The following is a 12524-nucleotide window of genomic DNA, read 5'->3' on the forward strand; positions in this document are numbered from 1 at the left end:
GATGAGTGTTTATTCCACCAACTTGAAACAGAAATATATTGTCAACTTTAAAATTAACAAACTGTTTTTTCCTCCCCATCTCAGTGCTTTTAATGTCCTCGATACCCAGTAATTTTTATGTAAAACTCTAAAGTTATAATACCAAACAATATGTAAGGAGGTGGGGAGGAGGTCTGAAATTGAATAAACCACTAAGGAAGAGTATAAATGTGGGAAAAAAATATTAGGAACAAAAAGTAAACTATCTAGCTGCCCCACCGCACCTCCACCCCCAGGAAATAAAGTAAGTTTAGATACTACACATTTGAAAATTCTTTTCCTAAGCTCTGGGAAGTATCTTATTTAGCACCATTCTTTTGGATTTGACCAGTACCCCCTCACAGCCTGCAATGCAGGAGACCCAGGTTCAGTCTCTGGGTCAGGAAGATCCCTTGGAGTAGAAAATGGCAACCCACTCCAGTATTCTTGCCTGGAGAATTCCATGGACAGAGGAGCCTGGCAGGCTCCAGTCCACGGGGTCACAAAGAGTCAGACGCAACTGAGCTAGTAATGCTTTCACTTTTTACTTTCATCACCACCACCCACCCCCTGCCTGTACCTCTAGGGAGACATGGGTGGGTCTCCAGGGGTGAAGAGGACAGGATGGTAGCATAAAATAGGTAAAATAGAAGTGCTTTAGAAGGTTGTGTGAAGACCCCGAGACTACTAACGTGGTCACATATCCCTGTGCTCTTTCCTCAGCTGTAATTCCTTCAACCTGACCATGCTGCCTGTCGACGTCCCTGCCGTTCTTGACGCCTTGCCAGAAGAAGACAGGATGGAGACAGCTGAACGGTACTTTTTTTACCTGTGGTCTCTACTGCCGTCTATGTTCCAGAAACATGCCAGGTGCTCTGAGAGATTTCCAAGGAGCACGCAGCACCTGAGCTTGCAGCCCCGCCAAGACACGGCTGACACTCAGCCAGACCCTCAGCAGATAAGATGCTGGATTCGTGGTGGAGAATAATAAATAGTCTCAGGTCTCAAACTGGCTGGCCTTTCAGTGCTGCAGGTGCTCAAGGAGGGGTGAGCAGAGTGGGTGCTAAGTGGACTTCCAAGGCTGCAGAATCACATGCACTTGGGTTAGTATTCAGAGGGCAGGTAGGATTTGGAGGGGCAAGAAAAATATAGCTCCCACCCCAAACAAATAAAATATTTTTAAAAGAAAAGTCAAAAACAAAAATTTTAAGAAAAAAGGGGAAAAAAGAAACCTAGGAGCCCCAAAGTAAATAAAAAACAAACAAAAAAAATTAAGGAAAAAGAAAAATAGCCTCCAAACGAAGGCACTTAAATTTTATTTTACTGATGAGCATCCAACATCCAGTGAGAATGTGTCCTTGAATCTGCTGTGGTCACGCCCACTTTGGCTCTTCCCAGGTGGTGCTAGGGGTAAAGAACACGTCTGCCAATGCAGGAGACATAAGAGACGTGGGTTTGATTCCTGGGTTGGGATGATCCCCTGGAGAAGGAAATGGCAACCCCCTCCAGTATTCTTACCTGGAGAATCCCATGGACAGAGGAACCCGTCAGGCTACAATTCATGGGGTTGCAAGGGTCAGACAGGACTGAAGCGACTTGGCACAGCACGCCCACTTTAATATTTCTCCCTGTAAATAACCAGTGAGTGAAGGACTAAATACTGGCTTTTGTGAGACCTGCCCACAAGCGGTGGTACTTGGCAATACTTGGACGTCTGAGGCTTAGAGCCCAGGTCTGAACAGGGAAGTGGAGTGTCTGCTACTCGAACCCCAGAGCATGCGGGCGTTTCCTGAGGATGCTGCAGCCACGTGGGTGGCAGGGGTGACATTCAGTTTGGGGAGGCAGGTGAGGGGATGCTCTGCAGGCCCCTCCCCGTTCAGCACTGATGTTCAGACTCAGGAGTCAATACCTCACTAATGTGCAGACTCATGAGTCAGTTTCCTCATCTTTGAAATGAGAACAGTCGTTCCTACTTCACAGGGGTTGTCAATTAAGGAAGAGGAGGAGGAGGAGGAGGAGGGTAGTTGTAGCAGCAACATTTACTGAGCATTAAATGTGAGTCAGGCCCAGCGCTTGGCAAGAGTTCCATTCACTCCAGCAATGAGGTCTTCTTATTTTCCACACTTTGGAGATGAGGAAACTGCTAACGGGAAGCAGTTTTGCAAATCACTGTCTTGTAAATCACCAGCATCAAGGTTGGCACAGAGCAGCCGCTTAGCAAAGATGAGGCGATCGGAGTGCCTTTGTGCAGTTTACAAGGGTGTTTTCCCAAACAGAATACGGCTCTGCCCACCTCTGTGTATGTTTTGCTGTGAGGAGAGGGTTCCTGTTTGTAATTCTAAATTTTGAAGCCTCTGTTGGTCTTGGAGGCATTTCTATTTGAGTGTAGCAGAGACAGCCACTCAAAATAATTGTCTCCTCTTCTACAGAAATAGAATTGTTGAAACTGGAGGCTCAGTGTCACCTGAGTTAGGTCATCCATGCGACTCGGCCTTTACCAGGAGGGCAGGAGAAGACGTGAGATGTCCTCCTGAGGGCAGGACCGGGATGGAGCGGGGTTTACCTCCTGCAGACTCTCTCCCTGCTTCCTGGAGCTGGAACTCACACTTGCAGTGACCCAGCTGTAACTGGTAGACAACCAAGCGCCAGGCCAGGGGTCCACAAACAGCCAAATCTGGCCTACCACCCATTTTTGCAAAACACCCGTCTTATTGAAACACAGCCACACTCATTCACTTGAATGTTTTCCACGACTTCTTTCATGCCGCAACAGTGTGCGCGCACGCTAAGTCGCTCAGGATGTCCAGCTCTTTGCGACCCTGTGGACTGCAGCCCGCCAGGTTCCTCTGTCCGTGGGATTCTCCAGGCAAGAATACTGGGGTAGGGTGCCATTCTCTTCTCCAGCGGATTTTCCTGACCCAGGGATCAAACCAGTGTCTCTTATGGCTCCTGCATTGGCAGACGGATTATTTATCACTAGTGCCACCTGGGAAGCTAATTGTAAAGAGACCGACTGAGGCCTTTACTGAAAAATTTTCCTGACCCCTGCTGTAACAGGTAGCAGACCTCAAGATAAAAATAACCTCAATCCCTGTAATTTCTTCTCTCACCTGTAGATTATTTAGAAGCATATTGTTTTCTTTTTAAAGCAGTTGTGGATTTTTTGGTTATCTTCTTTGCTATTGATTTCTAATCTAATTCCATTGTGGTTACAGAACATTCTCAGAATGATTTCAACCTTTTGAAATATTCATGCTTTCCTTACGGTCCAAGATACGGTCAATATTGGTAAATGTTGCATGTACACCTGCAAACAATATGCATTCTGTAACCCCATTTTTCCTTTACTTGGGGATGGTTTTGATCACCGCCTCCTGTACAATGTTGTGAACTTACGTCCATAGTTCTTCAGGCTGTCTGTCTACCAGATCTAGTCCTTTGAATCTTTTCATCACCTCCACTGTATAATCAAAAGGGATTTGATTTAGGTCTTACCTGAAGGGTCTAGTGGTTTTCCCTACTTTCTTCAATTTAAGCCTGAATTTTGCAATAAGGAGTTCATGATCTGAGTCTCACAGTCAGCTCCGGTCTAGTTTTTACTGACCGTATAGAGCTTTTGCATCTTCCACTGCAAAGAACGTAATCAATCTAATTTCAGTTTTGACCATCCAGAGATGTCCATGTGCAGTCATCTCTTGTGTCATTGGAAAAGGGTATTTGCTATGACCAGCTGAGGAAAGAAGAACAGTGAGAGGCAGGGGAGAAATGGGTAGATTACTCAATTGAATGCAGAGTTCCAGAGGATATCAAGGAAAGAGAAGAGGGCCTTCTTAAATGAACAATGCAAAGAAATAGAGGAAAACAATAGAATGAGAAAGACTAGCTATCTCTTCAAGAAAATTGGAGCTATCAGGGAATACTTCATGCAAGGACAGGCACAATAAAGGACAGAAACGGTAAGGACCTAACAAAAGCAGAAGAGATTAAGAAGAGGTGGCAAGAATACACAGAAGAACTATACAAAAAAGTCTTAAAGACCTGGATAACCACGATGGTGTGCTCACTCACCTAGAACCAGACATCCTGGAGTGTGAAGTCAAGTGGGCTTTAGAAAGCATTATTACGAACAAAGCTAGTGAAGGTGATGGAATTCCAGCTGAGTTATTTAAAATCCTAAAAGATGATGCTGTTAAAGTGTTGCACTCAATATTCCAGCAAATTTGGAAAACTCAGCAGTGGCCACAGGGCTGAAAAAGGTCAGTTTTCATTCCAGTCCCAAAGACAGGCAATGCCAAAGAATGTTCAAACTACCAGACAGTTGTGCTCATTTCACATACTAGCAAGGTTATGCTCAAAATCCTTCAAGCTAGGGTTTAACAGCATGTGAACTGAGAACTTGCAGGTGTACAAGCCGGGTTTAGAAAAGGCAGAGGAACCAGAGATTGAATTGCCAGCATTCATTGGAGAAAGCAAGGGAATTCCAGAAGAATATCTGCTTCCTTGACTTTGCTAAAGCCTTTGACTTTGTGCACCACAGCAGACTGTGGAAAATTCTTAAAGAGACGGGAGTACCAGACCACCTTCCCTGTCCCCTGAGAAACCTGTGTGTGGGTCAACAAACAGCAATTAGAACTGGACATGAAACAGCTGGTTCAAAATTGGGAAAGAAGTATGACAAGGCTGTATATTGTCACCCTGCTTATTTAACTCCTATGCAGAGAACATCATGCAAAATGCCGGGCTGGATAAATCACAAGCTGGAATCAAGATTACCAGGAGAAATATCAACAACCTCAGATATGCAGATGACACCACTCTAATGGCAGAAAGTGAAGAGGAATAAAAGAGCCTCTTGATGAGGGTGAAAGAGGAGAATGAAAAAATCTGGCTTGAAACTCAGTATCAAAAAAAATTAAGACCATGGCATCTGATCCCATCACTTCATGGTAAATAGAAGGGGAAAAACTGGAAGCAGAGACCGGTTTTATTTTCTTGAGCTCCAAAATCACTGTGGACAGTGACTGTAGCTATGAAATTAAAAGACGCTTGCTTCTTGGAAGGAAAGCTATGACACACCTAGACAGTGTATTGAAAAGCAGAGACATCACTTTGACTTTGTATAGTCAAAGCTGTGGTTTTTCCCAGTAGTCATATATGGCTGTGAGAGTTGGACCATAAAGAAGGCTGAGCACCAAAGAATTGATGCTTTTGAACTGTAGTGCTAGAGAAGATTCTTCAGAGTTCCTTGGACAGCAAGGAAATCAGACCAGTCAATCCTAAAGAAAGGCAACCCTGAATATCTATTGGAAGGACTGATGCTGAAGCTGAAGCTCCAATACTTTGGCCACCTGATGAAAAGAGCCGACTCATTGGAAAAGACCCTGATGCTGGGAAAGATTGAGGACAGGAGGAGAAGGGGGTGACAGAGGATGAGATGGTTGGATGGCATCATCAACTCAATGGATATGAGTTTGAGCAAACTCCAGGAGATAGTGAAGGTCAGGGAAGCCTGTTCTGCTGCAGTCCGTGGGGTCACAAAGAGTCAGACGTGACTTGGCCACTGAACAACATCAGGAGGTAGTGGAGGACAGAGGCACCTAGCGTGCTACAGGCCCTGAGGCTGCAAAGCATCAGACATGACTTAGCCACTGAACATCAACAACTACAACAACAAACCCCATTTTTATTTTTATTTTTTTATATATGTAAATATTCATTGCAGCTTTATTTGTAATAGCCAGAAACTATTGGAAAATCCAAATATTCATAAACAGTTGAATAGATAAGCAAATAGTGGTATATCAATGAAATACTACTCAGCAATGAAAAGAAAGAGTTACAGAAATGCACAATAATGTGGACCATTCCTCAAAATCTTTATGCTGAGTGAAAGAACTATGCCAGGAAAAATAAAACACATATTGTGTTATTTCATTTATATGAAAGTCTACAGAATGCAAACTATAGTGTCAGAAAGCAAATCATGTGTTCCTATGACGGGGTGTTTAAATGTAAATGGATTACAGATACTTGACACAGGATACACAGGAAAATGATGGGAATATTTATCATGATCAAGAGGGTATATATATGCCCAACCTAGTGAAGTTTGGTATACTTCAGTTATACCACAATAAAGGTGAATTATCAATTCACTGTATATGTGTGGGTCTAGAAGTGTCACTCCTAAAGGTTTTATCCAAGAGATAATATGAAATGAAATGAACCATATATCCACATAATAGATTTGGAAAAAAAAAAATGTTCATAGCAACCTTATCCATTCGAGTTAAAAGCTAGAAAGAAGCAAATGTCCACCAACTGGAGAATGTGATATATCTGGGACTAGAAAATAATGAGTTACTGATTCACATGATAAGACAAATGATTCTCCAACACATTATGTTAAGCAAAAGTATCCAGATATATCTTTGGTGGTGGTGATTTAGTCACCAAGTTGTGTCTGTCTCTTGCGACCCCATGGACTGTAGCCTGCCAGGCTCCTCTGTCCATGGGATTTCCCAGGCAAGAATACTGGAGTGGGTTGCCATCTCCTTCTCCAACAAACCCCATTTTTAAACTGCTTGTTATTCTCTGCTTATAAATAACCATTCCTACTGTTGTTGGTTGATAGAAAGCTATTTATCAGTCTTATACTTTCTTTAACGTAGATCCAAGAAGTATAGGTGTGAGTAATGTTGAAGGAATCCTGTAACTCTTAAATGATTGCAGTACTTTTCTATGTTATTCCTTTCAGTGACCTCTGTGAACAGAGTATGGACATTATGCTGACTCCAGAAATGATCGAAGCAGAATTCCCAATGCTGGACTACAGGGACACCAAGAAGGAGAAGTAAGTGGATGCTTTATGCCTTAGGAAGAGGTAGCCCAGGATAAAATTTGTCCTACATGACATCCAGAACTGTCTGAATCTAAAAACATGTCCAAAGAGACACGTTTCCAGTGCTTTAGGTGTTTAGACATGTATCCTATGTACCAGCCATGCCACCTCCAGCCTCATTGCTTATCTTCAGTCACTGGGCCTCAGTCTCCCCATTCATAATGTGCAGAAAACAAAACCTCTCTCCCGGGCGGTTGTGAGGATTCCATGAGATGCCGATGTGAGGACACCTCTCCGGTGCTTGCCCTACACATGTGAACCCTTTCCTGCGTCTCTGCATCAGGGACAGCTAGCTAGGCAGACATTAGCATCATCCTTCAGAACTTGGTTTTGAAGAATACTTTGGTAAAGGAAATAACCACTACAGTTCATATGGTTTGTAAGTTTGAAATTCCAGACATCCTTTTAGAATTATTTAAGTCTTTTTAAATTACTAAAATGTTAGGAAATATAGAAAAATATAAAGAATGAAATAAAAACAATAATCCTACCACCCAGGGGCAGTACCTTGTACATTTTGGTATGTGGTCTTCCAAGTATTAATACTTTAATTATTTAAATAACACACAAACACCTACTGTATTTTGTATATACAATCTGTATATACAGTCGTCCCATGGTATCCATGGGGGATTAGTTCCAGGACACCCCCCAGCCTGGGTACTAAAATCTGTGGATGCTCAAGTCCCTTATGTACAATGGCATAGAATTTGCATATAACCTATGCACATCCTCCTGTACTTTAAATCATCTCTGCATTACTTATAATACCTCATCCAGTGTAAATGATTTTTAAATAATTTTCAACATGCAGCAAATTCAAGTTTTGCTTTTTGTAACTTTCTCATATTTTTTTTCCACCTGGGGGTTGGTTGAGTCTGAAAATGCTGGACCTGTGGGCACAAAGGGCCAACTGTATGTGTTTAAGTGAATTCTATCATATTGTTCATATTGTTTTATCTTCTAGACTTTCATTTAGCATATTGTTATCATATGTTTATAAATATAGACATCCACCTTTATATCTTACTGGTAGATATACCATCATGTGCTAACCAATCTTTCTCCTGATGATCATGTTAACTCTTCAATGTTTTGCTCTTGCCAATAGGGCTGCAACAGATTTCCTTGTGCCATAATTCCTAGCAAACTTATCAGACTGTCTCCTTAGGATAAACTTTGAAACATAAATACTAAATCCATGTTCATTTTAAGGTTTTAATACATAGTGCTTTGGACCATCCAGGAAAATATCAACAAACGTCCTACCAGCAGAGGTCAGGATGCCCACATTCAAATGCCCTGAACAATGTGGAATATTATCAGTCGTTTTTTTCTTCTTTTCCAATATGATAGGTTGTTAATGACCACATTATTGTTTTAATTTTAACTTCTTCGTTTATGAGTGATGGTAAAAACTTTCCTACACTTATCAAATATTTTTCTTCTTTTATGGGGGGCTTTTTTTGCCTGTATTGCAGAAAGTCTTTATCTTTTTCTTATTTGTAAGAGTGCCTCATATATTAAGCATAATTACCCTTCCTTGTGTATGCTGTAAGTTTTTAGTCTGTCTTCTTTGTTCAGGGTGTTTGGAGGAGGCCCTGCCTTTTCAGAAAGGAATGCCCACATATCTTAAAGGAGCAAGGGGTTCCTTTGGTTCATTTGCAACAGTAACGGAAACCTATAGCAAACTAGCACTTCTCAGAAAGTAGATTAGCAGCTTCTAAAACAAAATTTAGAGAAACAAAATTTTAATAGAATTTCAGTGAGCATCTGTTTTAATCAGCTATTTAGCAACAAAATATGTTACACTACATAGTACATCTGATGCCTCAACAAAGAGATGCACTTTGCATTTTGTTTCAGGTTTCAAACATATGGCTAAGAGTTTTAAATAAAACCTTTTTTTTTCAGTTTGAAAAATTGCCCCTGTACTTAGACCAGTTTGCCCCATGAGCAGGGTAATATCCAATACCTCATTGTTTACTTGCTGTTTCACCTGGTTTTTTTCACCATTTTGACTACAGAAAGTAATATCAAATGCCATTTGATTATCAAATGAGTATTAAATGAAATAGAACTTATTACTTTATATATCTTCACCCAAAGAAGAAAATTCTCTTTTCTTTTTTAATGTATTTCAGCCACTTTACCAAAAACACAAAAAACAGAAAAAACAATAAACTCTAAGCATTTTCTGCACACCAGCTATTATTTTTTTTCAAAACACACATACATTTCACACATTTTCAGTAAATAGATCCATGGCATTTTGAATTCACCTGTTTTGCAGTTTAAATTATTTTTGTACCTTTTTTCATGTGCCAAAATTATCAATTATGAGTTTATCGGCTGCATAGTATTCCAATGATATCTCACAGATGATTTTTTTCAAATTTTTATTGGAGTATAATTGATTTACAATGTTGTATTAGTTTAAGGTATACAGCACAGTGATTGTGTGTGTGTATATGTATATATATATGAAATATGGGGAAGGAAACGGCAGCCCTCCCCAGTATTCTTACCTGGGAAACCCCATGGACAGAGAAGCCGGGGTCCCAAGAGTCAGACACAACTTACCAACCAAGCCACCACCACGTGTGTGCGCTAAGTCGCTCCAGTCACGTCCAGCTCTGCGGGACACTACGGACTGTAGCCCACCAGGCTCCTCTGCCCATGGGATTCTCACACACGTGTGTGTATCCTTTTTTCAGATTCTCTTCCCTTATAGGTTGTTACAGGGTATTGAGTAGGGTTCCCTGAGCGCTGCGGCAGGGACTCAGTTCTGAAGTTCTCTCCATGCAAACCCAGCATGACCCGACGCTCGGTCTGTCTTCCCGGTCCTTACTTGTGCTTTTCTTCACCTCCTTCAGCTTCAGCTGGAAGCAGACAGAGTGTCAGCAGACACACATGGGAGCTGGTCAGACAGGGACAGAAATAAAAAACACATCAATGATACTTAATGTCCCCGTGAAGACTGCTGTCAACTTGGTTTCTGGCAAACACCTATTTTCATGGATGCAAAGAATCATCTGCTCCTTCTTGAAGGCTGTAATCAACCCAAGAGCTTCCTTGCTATCTTGATGGTGATCTCACCCTCTCAAGACCTACTAAAGAGAATTATACTGCAAAATATCCAAGAAACTGTGTGAGTGACTTTAGTTGCTGACACATCATTCAGCTCCCCTTAGATTGTCACAATATCACTCAGCCATTAATATATTAAGGGCTGACATGAACTACATATTTTTAGACTGATTTCCTAAAGTGGTATCAATTAAATTTTTTAATTATATGCATTAGGGAAGCTTTAATTTTTCATTTTGAAATATCTCTCCTTTTTCAAAACTTTCAGGCATTTGCCAAAACTTTAGGCAGTTTCATGCTCCTTAGGAGATATCTCACAAGCACTTAATTTTATTTTTCTGGTTTTATTGAAGTATAGTTGATTTACAGTGTTGTGTTAATTTCTGCTGCCCAGCAAGGTGATTCGGTTATAATATACATATATTCTTGTTCGTGTTCTTTTCTATTATGGTTTATCCCAGGGTACTGAGTATAGTGCCCTGTGCTGCAAGTAGGACCTTGTTTGTCCATTCTCTCCGTACTGTTTGCATCGGCTCACCCCAAATTCCCGTCCATCCCTCCCCCACCCCCTCCCCGTTGGCAACCACAGGTCTGTTCCCTATGTCTGTGAGTCTGTTTCTATTTTGTAAGTAAGTTCTGTATTAATTTTTTATGTTCCACATGTGAGTGATATCCTATGGTATTTGTCTTTCTCTCCTGACTTACTGCACTTAGATAGATAGATAGAGAGATAGATAGATAATAATCTCAGGGCCCATCCATGTTGCTGCGAATGGCATTATTTCATACTTTTTCATGGCTGAGTAATATTCCGGTGTGTGTATGTGCCACGTACTCTTTATCCATTCCTCTGCTCATGGACACTTAGGCGGCTTCTGTGTCCTCACTGTTGTCGACCCTGCTGCTGAGAGCACAGAGGGGCGCACTTAATTTTCTCTTGAATTCTTCTGACTGGACAGATCATATAGCTGAGCTTACCGTCCTTAGACGTCTGTGCTTTCAGCCAAATACACTAATCCTATCCTCCCAGATATTTGGGAAGTTCTACCCTTCACCATGCCAGCAACATCCAGGCTCCACATCAGCCACTCCTCGACCCAGGTGCAGAACCCTCCCTCTGGAGTCCCACCTTCTGGAGCCATTGTCAGAGTCAGAAATACTGTGTGTCCACTTTACTCATAAAGACAGCTCCTGCCCGCTGAGCATTTAGAAGCCATCATGCCAGGATGTCCATGCATAAGTTCTCATTTCCCCTTTGCAACAGTCCTCAGAGATGGGAATGCCCACCACGTGTACCTCTGGAAACAGAGGCTGAGAGTTTAGGTCACTTGGCTCTGCTAAGAACCTAGTTCAGCTGAGACTGGAAATCAGGTTTGAATCACTTCCAGCCAGGTGTTTTCACTGGTAACTAACTGATCGCTAAGTATGGTTTATACTGTGTTTGGGTATAAACAGCTCCTCCTGTCTTCGTGAGGCATCACTGGTGACCCTGAACCCAGAAGCGGGGTGGTGCTGGGTGAACTGACTGTTTTAGGATGTGCCCAGATGGGTCCTCATCAGGTCTGTGTTTTATATATGTGTATATGTATGTATTTAGAGAGGCGAAAGACCAGGCACAGCCAACGGAGAAGGCCGGAGAGAAGGTGCTCGAGGAGATGAAGAACCTGCGGAGCAAAGCGCTCAGCTCCTACCTGATCCTGGAATGAAAACCACCGGGGGATCAGTGCCTCTGACGTCCTCTCTGCAGGTCACCATGGTCCTGTGTCTGCTTATGTTCCGGCCATTTTAATCCAGGGAATTAAAGTTTTAGAGAAAAAGACTGAAATACAGATGATGTACATATTTTAAACTTATAGTTTTTTCTTTTTAAAAATAAAATGTCATTAGTATGATGGCAGTGTTTGGAGCTTCTTGCTGCAAGATTTAGTGTGGGCACAAAGGCTTCCGAGTGCTGAGAGGCTGGGAGCCCTTCGGAGGGGCCAGAGGCTGGAAGAGCTGGGGAGGGGTGCTCCCCCGCCAGTCCCCACAGCCCCTGAGCACCCCTGACTCTGACTTTGGGAACCGCTCCCAGGAAGAGCAGTGCTGGTGAGGACACCGGCTCCTGAGCAGCCGTGCAGCAGCAGACACAGACGAGGAGGCCAGAGATGGAGGGGACACTGTGGGGCGACTGGAACTTGCTGCCTGGCCTGGGAGGAATGAATAACACGTGTGTGAGGACGCTCAGAAGCAGCTGGGGTGGCAGGGCTTTGCCTTGGGGTCAGGAGTCCTGGTGAATAGTCAGTAAAAGCAGGCCTTTTGACTGTGTGTGTTAACATGACTCCGTCCTCACGCATGAGCTGGCCGCAGGTCAGAATCACATGGAGAGCTTCATAAAAACCAGCTGAATCACTGCTATCTTTAAAATAGATAACCAACAAGATTCTACTAGGTAGTATAAGGACTCTGCTCAATATTCTGTAATAACCTATATGGGAAAAGAATTTGAAAAAGAATAGATACATGTATATGTGTAACT

The 12524-nt window shown here is 42.4% G+C and overlaps 1 protein-coding gene across 1 annotated transcript in view; it reads left to right on the forward strand.

Annotated features, from left to right (window-relative positions):
* The window catches only part of CFAP221 (cilia and flagella associated protein 221), a 113921-nt gene extending 102020 nt beyond the window's left edge, over window positions 1-11901 (forward strand). The window contains exons 22-24 of the mRNA XM_043894919.1: window positions 742-834; window positions 6776-6871; window positions 11607-11901. Of these exons, the coding sequence (XP_043750854.1) occupies window positions 742-834; window positions 6776-6871; window positions 11607-11715 (298 nt within the window). The 3' untranslated portion in view covers window positions 11716-11901. The remainder of the gene's footprint in view (window positions 1-741; window positions 835-6775; window positions 6872-11606) is intronic.
* The last annotated feature ends 623 nt before the right edge of the window (window positions 11902-12524 follow it).

This window comes from Cervus elaphus, chromosome 33 (genome assembly GCF_910594005.1).
Source record: "Cervus elaphus chromosome 33, mCerEla1.1, whole genome shotgun sequence".
Classification (NCBI taxonomy): domain Eukaryota; kingdom Metazoa; phylum Chordata; class Mammalia; order Artiodactyla; family Cervidae; genus Cervus; species Cervus elaphus.